Here is a 23,427-nt window from a genome sequence, read left to right on the forward strand (position 1 = left end):
TCGATCGGCTACTACTACTGCCTTACATAAAAATTGTGTAATCTAAATGGTATTTTCTCCGTCAAAACAAGCAGCCGAAGTAGTAAAATCAACTAACACAAGCGTGCCTCAGCGGCGGACAGGATGTTTTCGTGATGCTGAAAGTGACTTTACGGGAAGATGATGAAGGGAAGATATATCAACTAGAAATCGAAAATACTGGTCCGGAAACCACTTAGCCAGAAAAAAATTACAATTTGCATTGAAATGCTGGGGATAGTGAAATTCTAACAATACTCGTACACCATTTCTTCCACATTACTCAACGTAGATCTTCGTCAGTCCGGCCATTTTTTCACGCTTGCTCCCCTAGCACAAGAAGTCATATTCACAACAGTTGTTCAAGTTGACATTCAAAGATTCCCCGTAGGCATCATATTGTCATACAAAGCAACAGGCAGCGAGAATTTGTACCAGGAAATCTTCCTCAGTACCAACATGTGTGTCGCACTTAAGACTTCGCATGAGACCACAAGAAGATATCAAGTAGGGCCAAATTAGATGAACGTGCTGGCTCTCCTCTCACCATCCACCATTCAGAGTACATCTGACGTAGGTGCTGAGCTGCATTACGTGGGACTCCATCGAGTTGGAACAACTAAAGTGCATGAACATTGAGAGAGATATATTCCAACAATGTGTGGAAACTACATACGCAGAACATCGACCAAAGAACGCTCCAACGCCCTGTAACGACACGAACGTAGTCAGATGGACTCAGTGCCGTAAAGTGGGCCACTTACAGCGATACGCACACCCAGAGTTGCTCAACGGGCGTCGCCGGCTGACCTTGACACTTTCGCACGCAGTATACGACACTTTTGCAGCCACAAAGCCACTACGGGACCGTTTCCACACAAAGAAATACTGGCCCTCCAGACAGGCTGAGCATGCGTGGAAACAGCGAGTCATTGTGTCGTCATAGTGGCGCCATCCACCGTGAGGTCGCTGCCACTCTTCCGTCATCCTGACAGGACTGCCTGCCAAGCGATCCAGACACCGCCTGATGGGTCGAGGGGTGAAATGAGGCCCTCCCGACAACGGACCCACTGGGTCAGTGGCCAGGTCAGTCGCCGCCTGTCTGCAGCTGATCCGAGGTTCGCTCCCTGAACAACTACGCCCGTCATTTGCCACGGCCAGGAAGAAGTCAGTGTCCCACACTCAGCCGGCCCTGTCAGCCTGCCGTGTCAACCATGATGTTGCTCAGCCATGTCTGGGCCGTTTACTACACCTGGACCTCACTATGCCGGGACCATGCTAAGCATAGCTGTGGCCAGATACAACACTTCGCTGCTGTGTGGTCTGTGGGTCGAAGTCAACCTTCCAGCCCCGCCTGAAGTAGGCCTGAGTTGTGCTACGAACTGCTGGGTGTAATAAACGGATTATATAGCCTCGGAGGGGCTTCTGATCCACTCCGACCCACCATCCTCCACAAAAATATACCCACACTCTACAAACCCTTGGTTAAACACAACACAGAAATCCCTTCGGCAACTGTCGCTATGGAAGCATAATAGGCGTTCGAGACAAGTAAGGGAACAGTAAAATACGGCCAGACTGCAAGACAACAGTTTGTCGTTAAGAGGAAAATGGTTCAAATGGCTCTGAGCACTATGGGACCTTACTTCTGAGGTCATCAGTCCCCTAGAACTTAGAACTACTTAAACCTAACTAACCTAAGGACATCACATACATCCATGCCTGAGGCAGGATTCGAACCTGCGACCGTAGCGGTCGCGCGGTTCCAGGCTGTAGCGCCTAGAACCGCTCGGCCACTCCCGCCGCCGGCCGGAGTGGCCGAGCAGTTCTGGGCGCTACAGTCTGGAACCGCGCGACCGCTACGGTCGCAGGTTCGAATCCTGCCTCGGGCATGGATGTGTGTGATGACCTTAGGTTAGTTAGGTTTAAGTAGTTCTAAGTTCTAGGGGACTTATGACCTCAGTAGTTGAGTCCCATAGTGATCAGAGCCATTTGAACCACTCCCGCCGACCCTAGATTATATGAAGGGAAATATGCCACAGCATATCGACCGCCAAGCGTTGGCATTTCTCACATCAGCCAGATTTAAAACAAACAAGATCATAAGCAGGGAAACATTAATCCAGGAAAATCATATCGAGATCGGATCCTGTAAAGGGAAGTTTAGAGTGTGGGCTACTGTCTGTGCGTTAGTAGCTTAGCATTGCACACGGGAGACAAGGTTCCGAGCTTGTGTCTGATTCCAGCACACAGTTTTTATCTGTACCGTTGTTTAAAAAAATGTTTTTCAACTAGCTCAGCCACAATTCACCGCGAGACCTTGGAAACGACAACCGTATACGTTGAAGTGGTTCTGTACTAATAACAGTGACGATACATTGGAGCCAGAGAGCCAGACGTCCATCCATAGTTGTGGAAGGAGTATTACAGCTGCACAAAACCTGCTGCCGAACGTAAGAACATTGACTTGGTGCAGAAAATTGCTAGGGAACCATATGTACGAAGGTGAAACACCGCATTAATTTGGACGATAAGGAAGGAATCTGTCTCAAACTGATTATTGTGGACTGAATGTGATAGATTAGGTTCTCAGACGTGATAAGAAAATATCCAGCCATCTTACCCTAGAGGTAAACCTGCCCGGATAACTGTGCATGTTAGAGTGCGGCTTCTGGGATGAGGAGATCCACTGGTCCCAGATCGAATCCTGCCAGCAGATTAATGACGAGGGTCGGTGTGCCAGGATGTGGTTTTTAGGCGGTTCCCCACATAATAATAGGTGAATATTGGGCTGGTAGCCAAGTCCCGCCTCAGTTACACGATTCTCAAACACTGCCAGCAGACTGTTGGAGTACACATGACGTGTCCCGGGGGATGACGGGGTGACTATAGGAACGAAATCCGGCCACCTCTTAAACTCACCACGCCACATCCGTTAATAATCGTGCCAACACTGCGCCTAAGCAGGACAAAGGCACAAGAGAAAGAGAAACAGGAAACCTTAGACAAGCGGTATGGTAGAAGAATTTCAAGTAGTTGACGAAAAATGTGAGACCCTGATATTCTGCAAAAGGGTAGCAACAGACAAATAATTACGACATATGGCAGCGAGTGAAACGTAAATACTCCCGACTTCTGACGAGTTTGTACCATAAAAGTACGCGCATCGAACGAAATTCTGAATATGGATTTTTTTTGGGTTCTTGTCTAAAGAAGATTTTGGATAACAATACATGTTTGTAATGTTCGAAGAAATCTCTGGCTTTCAACCAATCGCTGTCAACTGCACTCCACAATATTTTAGCTGAAACATGCTAGTCATCCTCAGGTGAGTTCTCGGAGATTGACTAATATTTGTATTAGTGGATGGATTTGGCGAGAATATGAGTCTGTACCTAAATGAACAATTGTGATTATCTGCTGCCGACCACTGAACGTTCACTCCAATGTGGTGCTATGGACACAGGTTTTAAAGCTATGAACGTTACTGCAGAGTGATGATGGCAGCAAGGAGAAACAAACCGCATAGTGATTAGAGGTGTATATACAGGTTGGTCAGTTGATCGTGACCGGGCCAAATATCTCAAGAAATAAGCATCAAACGAAAAAACTACAAAGATCGAAACTTGTCTAGCTTGAAGGGGGAAACCAGATGGCGCTATGGTTCGCCCGCTAGATAGCGGTGCCATAGGTCAAACGGATATCAACTGCGTTTTTTTTTTAATGGGAACCCCCATTTTTATTACATATTCGTGTAGTACATAAAGAAATATGAATGTTTTAGTTGGGCCACTTTTTTCGCTTTGTGGGAGGAAGGATAATTGCCCCCCATTTTATCGATGGCAGTCTAAATGGTGCAATGTATACTGATTTCCTACGTAATGTTCTACCGATGTTACAACATGATGTTTCACTGCATGACAACATGGCGACGTACTTCCAACATGATGGATGTCCGGCACATAGCTCGCTTGATGGCGCTGTAATAGTCACAAACATATGGCTCACAATTTTAGACGAACAGTTGCTATCAGGTAGGTTTTTTTAAATTAAAATACAGAACGTAGGTACGTTCGAACATTTTATTTAGGCTGTTCTAGTGTGATACATGTACCTTTGTGGACTTATCATTCCTGAGAACGCATGCTGTTACAGCGTGATTACCAATAAATACCACATTACTGCAATAAATGCTCAAAATGATGTCCGTCAACCTCAGTGCATTTGGCAATATGTGTAACGACATTCCTCTCAACAGCGAGTAGTTCGCCTTCCGTAATGTTTGCACATGCACTGACAATGCGCTCACGCATGTTGTCAGGCGATGTCGTTGGATCACGATAGCAATTATCCTTCAACTTTCCCCACAGAAAGAAAAACCAAATTGGCGTGAGGTCTGGAACAGTTAAGGGAATTAATAGTAGCAAATAAAGTACGTAGTTGATATAATACTTAACTTTAACCCATACTTGGAGATCATCGCTCTTGTTTAGACATTATTACAATCTCAATATAACTGGTAATGGCGCCTTGCTAGGTCGTAGCAAATGACGTAGCTGAAGGCTATGCTAACTATCGTCTCGGCAAATGAGAGCGTATTTGTCAGTGTAGCATCGCTAGCAAAGTCTGCTGTACAACTGGGGCGAGTGCTAGGAAGTCTCTCTAGACCTGCCGTGTGGCGGCGCTCGGTCTACAATCACTGACAGTGGCGACACGCGGGTCCGACGTATACTAGCGGACCGCGGCCGATTTAAAGGCTACCACCTAGCAAGTGTGGGGTCTGGAGGTGACACCACACATAGCACACGCCCGTTGGGAATTTTGGTTACAATAGCCATACATCAACAAGATATCGACCTTTTCCGCAATAGGTAAACAGTCCATTTTAACACAGGTAATGTATCACGAAGCAAATGCCGTCCGCACTGGCGGAATGTTACGTGATAATACGTACTTATACGTTTCTGACTATTACAGTGCCATGTATCACAAAGCGAAATAAGTGGCCCAACTAAAACATTCATATTTCTTTACGTACTACACGAATATGTAATAAAAATTGGGGCTCCTATTCAAAAAAAACGCAGTTGATATCCGTTAGATCTATGGCAGCGCCATCTAGCGGGCCAACCATAGCGCCATCTGGTTTCCCCTTTCAAGCTAGACGAGTTTCGTTCTTTGTAATTTTTTTTTCGTTTGATTCTTACTTCGTGAGATATTTGGCCCGGTCACTATCAATGGATCATCCTGTATACCAAGTGGATCTGGGAATGGGAGTGGCAGCCACAAAATCTATCATTACACAGCAATAAGAAACAGAGGATCCTTGTAGTAGTCAGAGGTAAATTTATTCCGGAACTCAAATCATACGACTGTGACGTGCCTTCCATCCCGATTAAACGTTTAAATATACCCTATGGAAAAGTTTCTGACGCGGGTGATGAGTATAGGTAGACACATTTTCAAATATCCTGCCTCACTCGCGATATGTAGACAGACTCGGTGAATAGCGGCGACACTCTTTGTACTGCGCGTAGTTCCGCCTTCGGAAGCTGCGAATCCAGGCGTCACGGCAAAACGTCTATTGGCAAAGGGTGTTAGCTCTCTATAGAAAAAATGTACCCACCCAGCGAGTTTATTGGCAGCTCAAATCTCGTCGTCTAGGTTTCCGTTAAACTGATTCTCAAATGTACCGTAAGGAAAAAGAAAAAGAACTACTGATCATGAAAGTATTACCTGAGACGGAAATCGTATGATGTGATGTACTCGCACATGTACAAACATACAAATGATTACAGTTTCCTAAAAACTGTATAATTTGTTCAAGGAAAAGAGCTTCACAAATAAAGCTAATCAATAACACGTGGGCCACCTCTGGTCCTTACGCAATGAGTTATTCGACTTGGCATTGATTCATAGCTTGGTTCGATGTCCTCCTGAGGAATATTATGGCAAACTCTGTCCAAATGGAGCGTTAGATCGTTAACTGCCAAGCTGTTTGTAGGGTCCTTCCCGTTCTCAGTTCGGGAGAGATCGTGTGACCTTGCTGGCTAAGTACAATTTAGTAAGCATGAAGACAAGCAATAAAGATTCTCGTCCTGTGCGAGGGGGTATTATTTTGCTGAAATGTAAGTCCAGAATGATATGAATACCGATGGCGTACCGCTGTGCTCTAAGTGTGCAGCGGATAACGACCAAAGGCGTCCTGCTATGAAAAGTAATTTGCACTCCAGACTATTGCTCCCGTTTGTCGGGCCATATGGCGGTCGACAGTCAGGTTCGTATTCCACCACTGTCCAGGTCATCTTCAGACACGTCTTCGCTGGTCGTCGCGGCTCAGTTCCACAAGCATCGCTGAAGACAATTCTACCCTGGTCAACAAGATACTCTCCAATTAAGAACGTATGGAGCATTATAGGCAGTAACGATTTAACACGAAAGTTGGACAGAATGCGGCACGATATCCTTCACGATACCCGGCAATTTTGTCAATCAGTGCCAAGGCGAATAACTGCCTGCTTAGGGGCGAGAGCTGGGCCAATGCGTTATTGACTTGTAACGCTCTTTCTCTTGAATAAATCGTCCAGTTTTTCTGAAATCGTAAACATTTCTTTGTCTGTATATGTACGTCACATCCAACGTTCTTTTTTTGTGTACAGTAGTTATCTCACTTTCATGCCTTTTCAATGCAAAAAGTATACAGCCAACCTGCTGGATAAGTTTACTGCAATCGGTTGACTGTATGCTTTGTAATATTGAAAATTTGTTTACGGTTTCTGCTGTCAGCTATGTTTACAATTGTCTGTCTTATGTACCTAGACTTTTCTGGACTCGGTTTGATTGAGTGTTGTTGGGAAAGACGATTCCGACTTTGTGTCACTTGTACTTATTCGGGCTGAAGTAAAGGGCAATCTTGACGCCGACTTCCTACAGTACTCTCGGCCATCGACTTAGCGTCCAAATTGGTTTCCACACGCAACGTGGTTCGCAGTGGTGACCTTCATTCTTAAGTCTTCGGCACACGGACCGTGCATCCAAACGTTGAGCGTGCCAAGTTTCTGACGTCATAGCGCGGAATAGCACATTCGGGAGTCTTTCCGAACGTGAAGAGCAATATCTGGCATGTCATATATTCTGAGCGTGCGTCTGAGCGTTGGCCAATGAGGTGGCACAACGCTACCTACGTCACACGCACGCCGTCTCCCTTCAGTACAGAGTTGTGAGGCGCCATAATGGCATTCATTTCAAGCCTATATGCACATATACCGTTTCTGAGCACCAGCAAATTGAGAATCACTGGGAAACCCATTTTTAATTGTGTGATTCGTTCCAATAAAATAATGAGAAACAACATATTCGTGGCAAAAGAATTATTGTACCTTGCGTATTATGAGAGTAGGCTATTTGAAGGCAGCGACATACTGAAGATTCACCCAAAACGCATTGTTCTTGGTACAATTTGTTATAATTAAATTTCAGTTAGTATCAAATGTACGATTAAGGTTATCAGCAAGGTTAAAACACTATAATTAGATACATAAGGAGTGTTGTTGGTTTAGCGTAATGAGTAGCGTCATTGTCGTGTATAGAGTTTATTGGGGCAGTGTTTCGCGTATTGACACTTCTAATTTTTTTCCTAACATTCCCGTTTTTATTACGTTCTGATTCTTTATTATTAGTTTAATACAAGTATATATCACAATATTTGATGTTATGTAAATATAAGTTTACCTTTTTTTTGAGGGGTGACTTTGTTCGATTGGCTTAATCGACAGGACAGCTTGCGCTACTTGCATAAAGATATTTTGCTCCTTTTTCTTTTCAGAATTCATATGTTGCAAAGATTATGCTACTGGGTAGGAACGGTGATCAAGTCAGACTGACCTTGGAGTTTTACTAAAACGTGGGAATGATGAAATAACGTTTATCTTATGCGGAAAAGTATTCCACATTTGTACCGCACTGTTTGTAATGGAACTTTTTTAAGCCTTTGTCATGGACATGGTACTTTGCTTTTCGTGGACGGTGGAGGAAATGTGCGTTTTAATAGTGCTAACGTGCAAATTTTACACGCGGCCGTTGAGTAAACAGTGTGATTCACGAACTAGAAACATCCCTCAACTGCCGCTGGAGTGCGTTGCGATCGCGTATACCATGTTGGGGCCCACGTACCGTATGCACAAGTCGCATCGTGTCTGGGTGTTCAGCAGCACGTTGAAATCGGCACGCTCAACGTTAACGTTCGACGGCACAGTCCGTGTGCCGACAGCTTTAGGCTATGGTAAGAAATGTTGATCAGTTTAGTATACCTCTGAATCTCATTCAGAATGTCCGTCTTCTGCGTTCCAGGACAAGAAACGGTTCAGCACATTTACTTTCCTGGCCGTCGTGGAGGAGGAATGGGAAGGTGCTTTCATCACGGACATGCCAACTGGAATCCTGGAAAGCGGACACGTCAACCGCGTGCCGCTCATCGCTGGCTTTAATTCTGCCGAGGGTCTGGCCACCGTTAACGGTCAGTACTTATTCCGGTTATCATCGTACTGCTGATTCAGATATTACGCACAGGATATGTGTAATTTATGGAGTCCGACTGCATCATCTATATATTCTACAGATTCCTCAAAATCTGTCCTAGTTATTAATTCGAGTGCGAAAGTTATGTCCCTGTTTCATAAATATTTGTGGGACATACTATATATTGAAAACTCTATCACTGACATCCCACTAGCTACAACGTGACGTGCTCTCTTATCGTGAGACACTGTGCAACATGCTAAAAGTAATTCACACAAAATATGTTCTAACATGTGCTGTCTCTTCAATAAGAGTAATTTTGACGCTTCCCATTATAACCCCTAAAGTTGATCTTGATTGCTCCAAAGCCCAACAGGCCATAACCAATTCGAGGTTCACCTCTAAACTTGTCCATAACAGTGTACTTGTAGTTGTTGTTGTGGTCTTCAGTCCTGAGACTGGTTTGATGCTGCTCTCCATGCTACTCTATCCTGTGCAAGCTTCTTCATCTCCCAGTACCTACTGCAACCTAAATCCTCCTGGATCTGATTGGTTTAGTCATCTCTTGGTCTTCCTCTACGATTTTTACCCTCCACGCTGCCCTAAGTTGGTGATCCCCTGATGCCTCAGATCAAGTCCTACCAACCGATCCCTTCTTCTAGTCAAGGTGTGCCACAAATTTCTATTCAGTACCTCCTCATTTGTTATGTGATCTACCCATCTAATCTTCAGCATGCTTCTGTAGCACCACATTTCGAAAGCTTCTATTCTCTTCTTGTCCAATATATTTATCGTCCATGTTTCACTTCCATACATGGCTACACTCCATATAAATACTTTCAGAAACGACTTCCTGACACTTAAATCCATACTCGATGTTAACAAATTTCTCTTCTTCAGAAACGCTTTCCTTTCCATTGCTAGTCTACATTTTATACCCTCTCTACTTCGACCATCATCAGTTATTTTGCTCCCCAAATAGCAAAACTCATTTACTACCTTAAGTGTCTCATTTCCTACTCTAATACCCTCAGCATCACCCGATTTAATTCGACTACTTTCCATTACCCTCGTTTTGCTTTTGTTGATGTTCATCTTATATTCTCCTTTCAAGACACTGCCCATTCCGTTCAGCTAATCATCCAGGTCCTTTGCTGTATCTGACAGAATTACAATGTCATCGGCGAACCTCAAAGTTTTTATTTTTTCTCCATGGATTTTAATTCCTACTCCGAATTTTTCTTTTGTTTCCTTTGGTTCAAATGGCTCTGAGCACTATGGGACTTAACAGCTATGGTCATCAGTCCCCTAGAACTTAGAACTACTTAAACCTAACTAACCTAAGGACATCACACAACACCCAGTCATCACGAGGCAGAGAAAATCCCTGATCCCGCCGGGAATCGAACCCGGGAACCCGGGCGCAGGAAGCGATAACGCTACTGCACGACCACGAGCTGCGGACTTTGTTTCCTTTACTGCTTGTTCAATATACAGATTGAATAACATCGGGGAGAGGCTGCAACACTGTCTCACTCCCTTCCCAACCACTGCTTCCATTTCATACCCCTCGACTCTTATAACTCTCATCTGGTTTCTGTACAAATTGTAAATTGCCTTTCGCTCCTTGTATTTTACCCCTGCCACCTTCAGAATTTGAAAGAGAGTATTCCAGTCAACATTGTCAAAAGCTTTCCCTAAGTCTACAAATGCTGGAAACGTAGGTTTGCCTTTCCGTAATCTGTTTTTCTAAGATAAGTCGTAGGGTCAGTATTGCCTCACGTATTCCAGCATTTCTACGGAATCCAAACTGATCTTCCCCGAGGTCGGCTTCTACCAGTTTTTCCATTCGTCTGTAAAGAATTCGTGTTAGTATTTTGCAGCCGTGGTTTATTAGACTGATAGTTCGGTAATTTTCACATCTGTCAACACCTGCTTTCTTTGGGATTGGAATTATTATATTCTTCTTGAAGTCTGAGGGTATTTCGCCTGTCTCATACATCTTGCTCACCAGATGGTAGAGTTTTGTCAGGGCTGGCTCTCCCAAGGCTATCAGTAGTTCTAATGGAATGTTGTCTACTCCCGGGGCCTTGTTTCGGTTTAGGTCTTTCAGTGTCCTTATAACGTACATTATCCAAACAACTGAGACGCATCGTTCATAAAAAGTTAAGATCCACCTGATAGCACTGTTATCGTCACTATAGTGAGAAAGAATTGGGGGGCCTCTGAATGAAATAGCCAGTCTAATGAGCATAGGATACGGGCTGTGGGTAAACCGGAAAAGCACGAAAGTAGTGAGTAGTCGCTGAAATGAGATAAGTGGTAAGCTGAACCTCAAATTTGGGGGAAACGTCATATATGAAGTGATGGAATTCTGCTACCTTGGAAACAAATGACCCATGACGGATGAAGAAAGGATGATATGAAAAACAGACTAGTACCGGCAAAGAGGGCTTTCCTCGCTAAAGTAAGTCGGCTAGCGTCAAAGAGGAAATTTCTGAAAACATACCTCTGGAGCATAACATTGAACAGAAGTGAATCAAGGCCTCTGGGAATACCGACAAAGAAGATTTTTAGATGTGGTGTTACTGAATATGTAAATGAGTCTAAGAACGTTTCAGCTCATCGCTGATTCATTTTTGCTATCTTTCAATGCTTTCGTTGTTTAACACGATTTATAAGACAAGAAATGAGAAACGTATCTCCAGGATAGTTAGGTAAGGAATATATGTAACACACTGACAACAAGAAGGGCTAGGATGATTGGATATGTGTTGAGATATCATGGAATAATTTCCATGGTGGTAGAAGACGGAGCTGCAGAGGGTAAAAACTGTAGGGAAAGTTAAAGATTGGAACACATCCAAGAAATAATTGCGGATGTTGGTTGTAGGTAGTACTCTGAGATGAGGAGATTTGCAGAGAAACGGAAGTCGTGGCCAGCTGCATCAAACCAATCAGAAAGATCTTCCCCCTCATATCCCAAAAAAAGTTTTCCTGGGCTTTCTGATACACCAAATCTACTAGCCAAACTTGAGAAATTATGTCTCCGCTATACAGCTGTAAATCCTAACTATACTCGCCTTTATTTCAACCAATCTCCTCTGGTTATAATATGACCACAAAGTAAATTCCATTGCTTATTAGTGGATCAGACACATCTTGCAGATAATAATAAAATAAAAGCTTCCAAATCTCAGGAGTGCTGTGACCTGTTTCTCAAACTAATGCACATAAAATTGCCACCAGAATGAGAATCCAGAGTGAATAATGAACCACTACGAAAATTTTTCTTCTTCATTTTATACGGAGATGTTATGATACAAATGGGAATAAATATATGAAATATACTATAATAATACGTTATATTTCATCTCGACCTTGGTGCAGATGAACGCTACGTCCACTCAGCAGTAACACATACAAATTGCAATCTAGTCATCAAATTATTTCGCCTACTCCCACTAGTAAAAGACAGTGTCTCAGTGTTAGAATGAAGCTTGTGCTTTATGGTATTGTATAATTTTCCAGCAAAAAACGTGTTCTTGGACGAGGAAACGATCGCAGCTTTCGACGCCAGCTTTGTCGATACGATCAGCTTGGACGTCACCGCAGGCGATGAGCAATACCGTCAGGAGGCCGCACTGAAGATCCGCGAATTCTATTTTGGCCGTGACCCAATCAGCAGTGAGGACTTCAACCGTCTTGTTCAAGTGAGTAAAACACGAAGTGTTCACTTAATGATCATGTTATTGGAAGTCTTTCTTATCAACATTCATGTTGTCACACACGGCACAGTCACATTAATATGACGACCGCCTACGTTCGACGTAAATGCGTAATGACCACCCACAAACGGCAGGCGGCAGTATTAGCAGTGGAGGTCATGCAAAGCGTGTCTGGGGGACGGATAAATAGTGCAATTGCCTTAACTCTTCGTATTGTGCGTGGATGCTATTTACCGGGTGATCAAAAAGTCAGTATAAATTTGAAAACTTAATAAACCACGGAATAATGTAGATAGAGAGATAAAAATTGACACACATGCTTGGAATGACATGGGGTTTTATTACAACAACAACAACAAAAAGTTCACAAAATGTCCGACAGATGGCGCTGGACAACAAAACGTCAGTGACTGCACATGACAATCGTGTGTAAAAGGAGCTGTAATGAGAGAGAGAAGCAACACATCTACCGTTATCGGGCCTTTTTTCTTCGAGGAAATGTGTGATTCTGGTTTTGTAACTGCTACCGTGACGGGTGAGAGGTACGCCGATATGTTACAGAATCGCATCATCCCCAGTGTGGCTGATAAACACCTGCTGGAACGTACGATGTTTATCCAGGATGGCGCTCCACCCCATATTGCCATCTAGAGGGTTGGATCCCCTCCTTCGAAAGCGTGAGATTGCAAAGCCTGGGCTACTCTCAGGGTGGACTCTCCGTCTTCGAAGATTGTATTTGTCTGTCTGTCTGTCTGTCTGCCCGCCGCTTGCTGCTGTCGCTGTTCGTTCGTCCGTCCGTCCGCCTGCCTGCTCGCTATCCATCGCCGCCGCCGCCGCCGCCGCCGCCGCCGCCTGCTGTTTCGCCCGTCTGTTCGCCGCCGGCCGGCGCCGCCGCCGCCTGCTGCACGTCCGCCTGTCCGTCACCGTTCGTCTGCAATGAGTACTCCCACCTCCACCGTCATCTACACCTCCCCCTCCCCCTCCCCCACAGTCACTTCCTGGAGTGCCGCCCCTGGCCTCCCTCCTTCCACCTCCCCTTCCCTTCTCCCACTTGCCCATCCCCCTATCTCCTCCCCTGCTGTATACCCACACCTCTACACCCTTCCTCCAGCCTCCACACCCTCAACAACTCCCACTACTACCCCCGCCCTCACGTACGCCTCTGTTGCCGCCTCTGCTGCCGCCCCTCAGGTGGTTGGCTTCCCCTCTCTCACCAACCCCGTCGCTTCGTCATCTGCATCTCCCGCACGCATCACGTCGCGCCGAGCCACCATCGCCACCACTGAACCAGCTGCTTCTCCCGGTGCCTCCACTATGCCACAGGGATCTGCCACCCGCCACCTCCCTCTCCTCCCCGTCCCTCTCCCCTCCTCCCAGCCTCCAGTCTCCAAAAAACCCCAAAAGCGCGTCCTTACCGACTCTGCTCCTGCCACTTCCCACAAAAAATCAACACCACCTCCCCCTCCCCCTGCCGTCACCATGGACACCACCCCACCTCCTGCCACCCATACCTTGACCCCCATCCTCCACACCTTTGTCCTGTCGACTCCCGATCCTAAGTTCCTCGACGCTCGTACCCTTACCAAGGAAATACGAAAGTACGTACCTGGTGCTCCCATCTCTCAACTCATTCCCCGCAGGGACTCAGTCCTTATCAAGTCCCCGTCCCCATCCTTTCACACAGACCTCCTGCGCAAACTCCCACGAGTAATGTTTGGCTCCCACGCCTCTTTGACACCCTTCCTTCCCGCTTCCACTCCCCATCAGCCCCAGCCCCCCCCCCTCGCCCCCCCACCTACACCGCTGTGATCACCAAGCTCAGCCCGGTGATCACAGAGGATGAAGTGTTGGTAGAACTGAACTCCCTCCCGGACTTGGAAATCCGCTCTGCCCGCTGTATCCACAATGCCTCTCATCCCACCTACCTCATGCGGGTATTCTCTGAGTCCGCCCCATGCATAGACCATCTCCTCACCCAGGGTGCCCTGATATACCACCGTCGCCACCCTGTTGAATCCTCCAAATCCCCTCCCCAATCCTACTGTTGCCAGAGGTGCCTGATGTACAATGACCACCTGACTCCCAACTGCAAAACCCCCCCCACCTGTCCCCATTGCAAGGCCTCCCACTTCCTTAAGAACTGCCCCAACCTCGCTGCTCCTCCTTCCTGTAATACCTGCAATGGCCCCCATCCCACATACTCCCACAAGTGTAAAGCTAAACCCCCTCCAGCCACCCCTGAACTTACAGTCCCAGTTCGTCCCGTCGATCCCCCTGTCCATTCCAACAATTCCCTCCGTCCACCCCCCACAGCCGAGGACATCATCCGGTTCATTACCATTGTACTCCAAAACATTCACCCTTTTCAGTGCCCCCACACCTTCCAACAAATCTCCCTTGCTGCTCGCTCTGTTTTCCACCTGAACACCATCGCCACTTACTCCCACAACCAAGCCCACTTCACCTTCACCCGCCTCGACACCCTAGTTTAAGTCTCTTCCCTTCCCTCTCTTCCCCCCCCTCCTTCCCGTCATGGTGTGGCACGAGTCTCGCATCCTCTTCCAGAACATTCACTCCTTCCACTCCAACAAATACCTCCTCATGCACACCCTCTCCCACCACCAGGTCGACGCCTTCCTCTTGAACGAAACCTTTCTCCAGCCCCACCATTCTATCTGCACTTCCCCCTATATCCTCCACCGCACTGATGCTCCTGGTCCTCGTGCGCAGGGTGGAGTCGCGATTGGCCACCTTAAGCATATCCCCGTCTGGCCACAACCTCTCCTCAATGACCCCACTGAACACCTTATCCTTAGTGTCTTCTCCCCTCCCTCACCATTACCTGTGCTACCATCTATGTCCGCTCCACTGCTCCTCTTCCTTATGACTTCATCTCACACATTGACCACACCTTCTCCACCTATGTGATTGCTGCCGCTCTCAACATCCATAGCCGCACTCCTGCTGCCCTTCGGCGGTAGCATCAGTTCCTTTCCACAATCCAAGGTGACCTTGTTCCCCTTCCCCAGCACACCCAACCCGAAAGTGACACCACCCCCAATGTTGTCATCGCCTCCGCCAACCTCCTTGGGCGTATCGCTGTCGCCGTCCTTGACCCCACAGGTAGCGATCACCTCCCTGTCCTTCTCACCATAACGTCTGCTCACCACCCCCCTCTGGCTCCGCACCCTGCACCCCCTCCCAAAGTCGTCCATGACTATCGCTGTGCCAACTGGGATGCCTACCGGGATTCCATCTCCACCCAGGTCGAAAGCCACCCTCTTACCTATCGCCATCCTGACGACATCATCCACGCTTCGTCCTTCCTTCAGAAGGTAATTACTGACGCCGTGGAGGCCCATGTTCCTACTAAAACCATCCAACCACACCGTCCCACTCTCCCTCCGCGGGCTGTCCTCCTCCGTGAATCCCGCCGCCTCTATCGCTCCTTCCTGCGCACTCGTGACAGGGATACACTCCAACGCCACCGGCAAATACAGCGACACATACGGAACCTTATTACAGCAACGAAACGCCGCGACTGGCGCCAGACCTGCACGTGACTCAACGCCACCCTCCCTATCAACTCCTCCAAGTACTGGTCCGCCTTCCATCGTCTTACTGGTTCCCTTTCCGCTCCCCACTACCCCCTTCTCCATAACGATCGCCCCCTTCCTGACAACCTCAGTAAGGCCAACCACTTCGCTTCCCACCTTTCCGAGGTCTTCTCCATCCCCGATGATCCCCACTTTGATTATTCTCTTTCCCCCACAGTCATGGAACGTGCCGATACCTCAGTCGCTCCACTTGCTCCTAGTCTCCAGTACTTGGGGCAGTTGCCCCCTCCGACGTAAACACTCCCATCACAGCACAAGACATTACACTTATCCTCCGGTCCAAACGCAACACGGCCCCTGGTCACGACTGTCACCTACCGTCACCTTCGCGAAAGCCCCTATTCCTTCCTGACTGTCCTCGCCCATCTCTATAATGTCGTCCTCTCTACTGGCTTCTACCCTGACCTGTGGAAGACCTCCCGCATCCTCTTATTCCTCAAACCCAACAAACCCCCTTCTGCCGCCTCTTCCTATCATCCCATCTGCCTCACCTCCATCTTCAGTAAGGTCCTTGAATCCATCCTCTCCCACCGTATCCATCAGCACCTTGCTCATCACCACCTCCTCCCCCTTACCCAGTGTGGCTTCCAACCCTCCTTCTCTGCTGACGACCAACTCCTCAACCTTGTTCACCTTCTGTCCCTCCAGCTCAACTCCCGTCGCTCCACCATTTTTGTTTCCCTTGACCTCCAAAATGCCTATGACCGTGTATGGCATCCCAGTCTCCTCTTTAAACTCCAAACCTACGCCCTGCCTATCAATTTTGTCCATCTGGTCGCTTCCTTCCTCTCACACCGTCCTTCCTATGTCACCCTCCACAACACCAACTCCCGTATCTTTTATCCCACGGCTGGCGTCCCCCAGGGTTCTGTCCTCTCCCCTCTCCTTTATCTCTTGTATACAGCTGATAAATATGCTGATGACACCGCCTTCCTGGCTCTCTATCCTACCCTTCAACGGTCTCAACGTACCCTCCAAACCCACCTTAACCAGTTCACCACTTGGTTTAACCAGTGGTTCCTCAGTCTCAACCCCTCCAAAACCCAGGCAATCATCATAGGCCGCACCACTCACTCCTTTCGCCTCCATGATTTCTACCTCACCCTTTATAGTCGTCCTATCCAACTCACCCCCACACTGAAATACCTTGGCCTCACTCTTGACCGACATCTCACCTGGACCCCTCATCTCCTGACCATCCAGCAGAAAGCCCATTCCCACCTCTGCCTGCTGAAACTCCTGTCTGGCCAGACATGGGGATTGCATCCTTCTACCATCCTCCACACCTACAAATCCCTCATCCATCCTATCCTCTGTTATGCCAGCGTCGCCTGGATCTCTGCCCCCATCCGCTTTTACAAGGCCCTCCAAATCCTTGAACGCCATGCGCTCCGCCTTGCCTTCCATATCCGCCTTCCTTCCCCCACACGACTCCTGTATGAACTGCTCCCCTTCACCCACCTCCTCCTGTTCCTCCAACATCTCCGCATCCTTTACATTGTTCGCAGGCTTGATCCCCCCCACCCTCTGTTTTCCTCCTTCCTCTCCACCCCCCGCCCGTTGCCGTGCCTCTATGGCTGTATCCCTCCCTCTCTCCACCTCCACACCCTCCATCTCCTTCATCAGGGCAATTTCCAACGCCTTCCCCTCCCGGATGACAAACTTCGTCATGACATCCACCCTTCCTTTCAACTATAACCTGGCCTTGTCCCCCCCCCCCTCCCCAGGGCCCCCTTTTCCTCTTTCCTCCTTCTCCCAGAGCGGATTTTCCTCCGTCCCCCCCTCCCCTGAGACCCTGCACCCCATACTTGCCTCTCTCCTTCCCACATCCCTCCCTACCTGGCCTTCTTCCGCGCGCCCCCCACTCCCCTCCCCAATCTCTTCCCCTCCCTCCCTTCTTCAGGTCTCCCTCATCTTCTTGCGCCTGGCAAATCCTCTGTATTGATCATCATCAGTGGGCCACATCAGTGTTGTGTTTAGTGCTGTTTCTCATGTGCGTCAAGAGGTGTGATTTTAATTGTGTACTGCCTTGAGGTTCGCCGTCAGTCTTACGTTATGTGCTATGCCATCCGTCGCTACCTTTATGCTCCTGTCGTACTGTGCCTTGTGTTCTTTTAACCATTGCAGTGTGTGGCTTTTTGTGTGTGCTCCTTTTAAACAGTTTTTTTTCTCCATTTTACAGTCACCCCGTTTTTTGTCTATTGCCTTCCATGCTGTTCCCCCTTTTTTATATCTATGTTCACCTTATTCTCTCCTTTGCTGTTTTTAAATGTCTTCTATTGTTTTGTTCTATGTCTTTCGGCTGAAGAGCAGCGCCTATGCTGCTGCCAGCCCGCCCTGATGGGGAATTGAAATACAATAAAGAAAAAAAAAAACCATATTGCTAGACGCGTGAAAGATCTCTTGCACGTCGTTTGGTGATGATCGTGTGCTCAGCCGCCATTTTCGTCATGCTTGGCCTCCCAGGTCCCTAGACCTCAGTCCGTGCGATTATTGGCTTTGGGGTTACCTGAAGTTGCAAGAGTATCATGATCGACCGACATCTCTAGGGATGCTGAAAGACAACATTCGACGCCAATGCCTCACCATAACTCTGGACATGCTTTACCGTGCTGGTCACAACATTATTCCTCTACTACAGCTATTATTGAGGAATGATGGTGGACATATTGAGCATTTCCTATAAAGAACATCATCTTTGCTTTGTCTTACTTTGTTATGCTAATTATTGCTGTTCTGATCAGATGAAGCGCCATCTGTCGGGCATTTTTTTGAACGTTTGTATTTTTTTGGTTCTTTTAAAACCCCATGTCAAAAAAATGGTTCAAATGGCTCTGAGCACTATGGGACTTAACATCTACGGTCGTCAGTCCCCTAGAACTTAGAACTACTTAAACCTAACTAACCTAAGGACATCACACAACTCCCAGTCATCACGAGACCCCATGTCATTCCAAGCATGTGTGTCAATTTGTAGCTCTCTATCTGCATTATTCCGTGATTTATTCAGCTTTCAAATTTATACTGACTTTTTGATCATCCGGTATATTCAACGCTCTAACCATTAGGCTATTAATTCTGGCCACTGTCCCATGCGGCTCGTTGTAGCCTCATGATTACCTCGTCAGCTGTCTGTGAAATGGCCGTTTATTGCAGAAATACGTACACAATCAACTGTGTACTGGTGTTCAGCAGTGTATGATTCTGTGTCAGGGTTTCTCCGATTCCGGATAGCGAGGGAGACAACAACCTGCTTGCGTAGCACCAGTCTGCTGGACCTGGGACTTGGATACTGGGGCAAGAGTCGTGCTGGTGCTGAAAGCCTGCAGATGGCCGATCAGTAGAAAGCCGTCAAGACCAGGGAGGTGGTCTTGGTGCTAGAAGATGGTTTAGTGGTGACTTGCCCAAACTCGTGGTGGCTACTGGCTGACCCATATGAGTCTAGTGCCCTGCACAGTCTTCTCATCGTGGTAGGTGCTGCAGGATTATGAATACCTCTGCCAGAATTGATGGTTATTTATACTGGTCAGCAGTTCAGTTGTTGTCGCCAGATGACGAGGGAGTCGATACCCTGTGTGCGTGGCACCAGTCTGCTGGATCTGGGAGGAGTTTTGTCTGCCCACCCTACCAGCAGAAATCTCGTTAGCTTACCGCACACACCGAGCGAGTTGGCGCAGTGGTAGGACACTGGACTCGCATTCGGGAGGACGACGGTTCAATCCCGCGTCCTGCCCTCCTGATTTAGGTTTTCCGTGATTTCCCTAGATCACTCCAGGCAAATGCCGGGATGGTTCCTTTGAAAGGGCACGGCCGACTTCCTTCCCCATCCTTCCCTAATCCGAGCTTGTGCTCCGTCTCTAATGACCACGTTGTCGATGGGACGTTAAACACCAATATCCTCCTCCTCCTCCTCCTCCTTACCGCACAAAGTATTAGCCACCCCCAAAAAGAACTCACTGGTCGCTTTGGAGCAAAGTAGATTTCATGTGAACCTCCACCACTGATTTAGATCGTGCCAGTGAAGTGGTGCATATGTACCAATTGGTTATGTGGTATTGGCATTACGGCTGTGCAGCACATAGTGCACAGCGTACTCAAGATTGTCTCCAGCTACTGTTTCCTAATCGTTGCAGTAGACGAAGGAGACCAGCATGAAATTGTCCGGGATGAAGAGCCACTTCTGTGTGGACAGGGTGTGGTAGTGAGTCGTGGCCATGGGGCAGGCCGTTGGCAGCGCAAGAGAACAACATCAGAAAGTTAAATATTTCATTAAGATTCATGCTACTACACTCACAGCGCTACAGCGCGGCGGCCACACCCCTTTTATCACCTACCATGGTTTACTCATGGTGTGCAGAGGTGGCCGTGCCCAGGAACACTGACGCCCAGAAGCCTGCTGAGCAGTACGTGCCTCAGTTAGGTGCAATGAGGCTGCTGGCAGAAAACGCCAGCGGTGTGGAAGTCTGCTCGAATTCCTGAACGGGATGACAGCCCACAGTTGAGGAACTACGCGATCAAAGGCACGAGTCGCCATGTCGCCCTCACCAGCATAGTAGGGCGCCAGTTGTAATGCCCCAGACAATATCGGCTGCCACCAGGGCAGGAGTCTGGATGCTGTTGAGGGTCTGGAGTCATCCCACCAGAGCTAGAAGATGGTCTGGTGGTGGGAGAGGCCCAAACTCGTGGTGGCTGCTTCCTGACCCCGTCTTTCCGATAATGAGACGGGATTTCGGTGCTCAGCCTGGCTCGCTTTTCATTCTTTAAACAGTCCTGTTACTGCAACCAGTATTCCGACACCTGAGTACCCGCTCGCTGCTAATGGCTTCTTCAACTGCTGCGGCTGCTGCGCCACCATTGTCCACAGTAACTCCCAAATAATAATGACGCCGCTACATGTATCATCACCAGCCTCTTCAGTAAATTTGGTCCAATCCATTTTTTCTCTGAGGAAAGTTAAAAGAACGTGTTCCCAAGGACGTACCAACTTCACCAGATCATATGAAACGACAATTATTTTTGCTTGTAATGAAATTTCTGATGGTATGTTGTGACATCGGCATCAGTCTTTATTTGGTAGGCATGAGGCTTGTATTGAAGCTGCTGGTCGGTATCATGGACACCACCTTTGAAGGCCAGTTCTTCTCCTCCTCCAGAACCCATAGTATTTGTATATTCACTCCTTCGGTTAAGTTATCAGTAACGTGTGAAGCAGACAATTGACAGTATTTACAATTTTGAAAGTGCGATTGCTCCTGGACTACTTATACTCGAATCCTGAGAAAAACATCATTGACGCTCTATTGTACAACAGCTTCAATTTGGTTACATCACTGGCCATTGTTCGGTTACAAAATGTTGAATTAAAATGTTCATTTAAAAAATACACATGCTAGTGATTACGAGAATCTGTATGTGGATTACAATTGTGCGTGATGGTATGGGGTGCCATTGGTTTCACTTCACTCCTGTGAAAACAGCACATCAATGGCTCCTTCCATTTTAGAAGAGTATGTGGCACAGGTTTTACGTTATTCACCCTGTGCATTACAGACTCAATGAACCATTATTTTTGACAGTACCCAACTCGCTGCGATACACACTTATCACTAAATTTGAGTCAGATTACAGGAAGTGCCGCAGTTCTCCATACACACAGAGTAACGTTTAGATCACTTACATTTTTTCCTCTACATTTAATCGCTCTCTTCACTAATGGTTCAGAAGAACTTGGCATCAATTACTTCAGCCTACGAGTTACCTATCTTAATCTGTTTCGTGGGTTTCAAGGTCTTTTTATTCCTTATTACCGTACACCATGCCTCTCACATTCGTCTGTCATTCCTGTTTCGACGGGCATTCCCCTGTCATTCAGCTTTACTCTCAATGCACTGTGTAGATTCGTCTATCCCCCTCCAGAGTATCAGGTCACTAAGAGTGCCCTGATACTCTGGCGATTACCATCGCTTCTAGGCGCTTCAGTCTGGAACCGCACGACCGCTACGGTCGCAGGTTCGAATCCTGCCTCGGGCATTGATGTGTGTTATGTCCTTAGGTTAGTTAGGTTTAAGTAGTTCTAAGTTCTAGGGGATTGATGACCATAGATGTTAAGTCCCATAGTGCACATAGCCATTTGAACCGATGACCATCGAAGTCTGGTCCCTTCAGTCTCACTCACTAAAAGTGCAGGCCTAAGTGTACAGATTTTTACATAGCGCTTAATCTATTCCTATTAAAATCTTTATAATGTTATTGACCGGCTAACGCAGTGCACAATTCCAGCTGCAGGTTTCCTACCTAACGGCTTCCAGTAACAACAAAAATTTCATTTTCTATACTTCGTACAGTTAGTGACGTAAATTAAAAATTTAACATCCTGTAAAAATCTGCTCATAACATGTATAATCTTCCTTTAAAGGCTTAACACAATAGTTCAAATATTTAAATCAGTAATTGTGTTATGTGTCTTGAGGCGGTGCAACTCGCGTTTCGCAAGTCACCCAGACTATATTCAGCCAGTCTGAGTGAGAACTCTTAACGACTTCCAACTAACTTTACGCATCAATTCAAGCTTTTATGAAACTTTTCCTCTATGACGCCACCACAAAATACTGAAAACAAGTTTATTGTTTACTATATTTTCCCGTTCATGCAGTAAATTTCAGCGTCAGGCACGACGTTTTACTTTGTTACTTCTGTACTAGTAGCTCCATTCGCATGAGGTTTTTCAGACAGTATTAAAGTACACCACTGAATCTACCTGCAAAATTATACAGCCTGGGGCAAATAGAAGTGGCTCAGAGAATACAGTTCCAGTCAAAAAAAAAAAAAAAAAAAAAAAAAAAAAAAAAAGGCAGAGTAAATGAAATGCAGCACTAACCTCGGTCTTCTTTTCTAGATTATTTCTATCACTTTTTTTAAATATTTTTATATATTTCATCGCTGCTTTCAACGTCTGCTGTAGTGTATTGTGTAAATGTGCTCCAAGGTTCGACCGGCTGCGTGGACAGATGCTCCCTTTGTTGAAAGTAAATGTATGTCTTTTCCTGTTCCGTTAACGCTGTCGCAGATTTCAAAATTTTGGCAATCTAAAGCGCCGAATTCAGCGCCTGATGAAAAAAGATGGGACCAATAATGCAGCGTGCACACACCTCACACCACACCCCAAGCTCCTGCCCATGCAATGGTGTTTCGTGGAAGTTACGCCGAGTCGCCGCTGCCCAGAACCTGTGATTATTTGAGTTTACATGCCCATTCAGGTGGAATCATACTTTATCATACATTAAAAACAGATCCATATCCAAACCATTCATTGTTATCTCAGTGAACAGTCACTCACAAAATGGGAGGCGCTGAGGAGCATCTGATGGTTTTAATACATAAACAACAGACACTCGGTAGGGATGCATCTACAGGTCCAAGTGGAGTATTCGTCGTCACGATCGAAGTGATATGCCGATTTCTTGCGGCAGGCGTTTGGTTGATTTGGTAGGACTCTGAATCATTTTCTTGCGAATTGCAGCCAACTGTTTTGGTGTGTGGGCAGATTT

General features: G+C 46.9%; 1 protein-coding gene across 2 annotated transcripts in view; it reads left to right on the plus strand.

Moving 5' to 3' along the window:
• LOC124622630 (esterase E4-like) overlaps positions 1–23,427 on the plus strand; it is a 156,892-nt gene that overhangs the window by 91,219 nt on the left and 42,246 nt on the right. Inside the window, exons 7-8 of one of the 2 annotated variants that reach the window (XM_047148406.1) lie at positions 8,368–8,533; positions 12,067–12,248. In XM_047148406.1, coding sequence (XP_047004362.1) covers positions 8,368–8,533; positions 12,067–12,248 — 348 coding nt within the window. The remainder of the gene's footprint in view (positions 1–8,367; positions 8,534–12,066; positions 12,249–23,427) is intronic. The other variant, XM_047148407.1, reaches the window with a different exon arrangement.

This window comes from Schistocerca americana, chromosome 7 (assembly GCF_021461395.2).
Source record: "Schistocerca americana isolate TAMUIC-IGC-003095 chromosome 7, iqSchAmer2.1, whole genome shotgun sequence".
Taxonomy (NCBI): domain Eukaryota; kingdom Metazoa; phylum Arthropoda; class Insecta; order Orthoptera; family Acrididae; genus Schistocerca; species Schistocerca americana.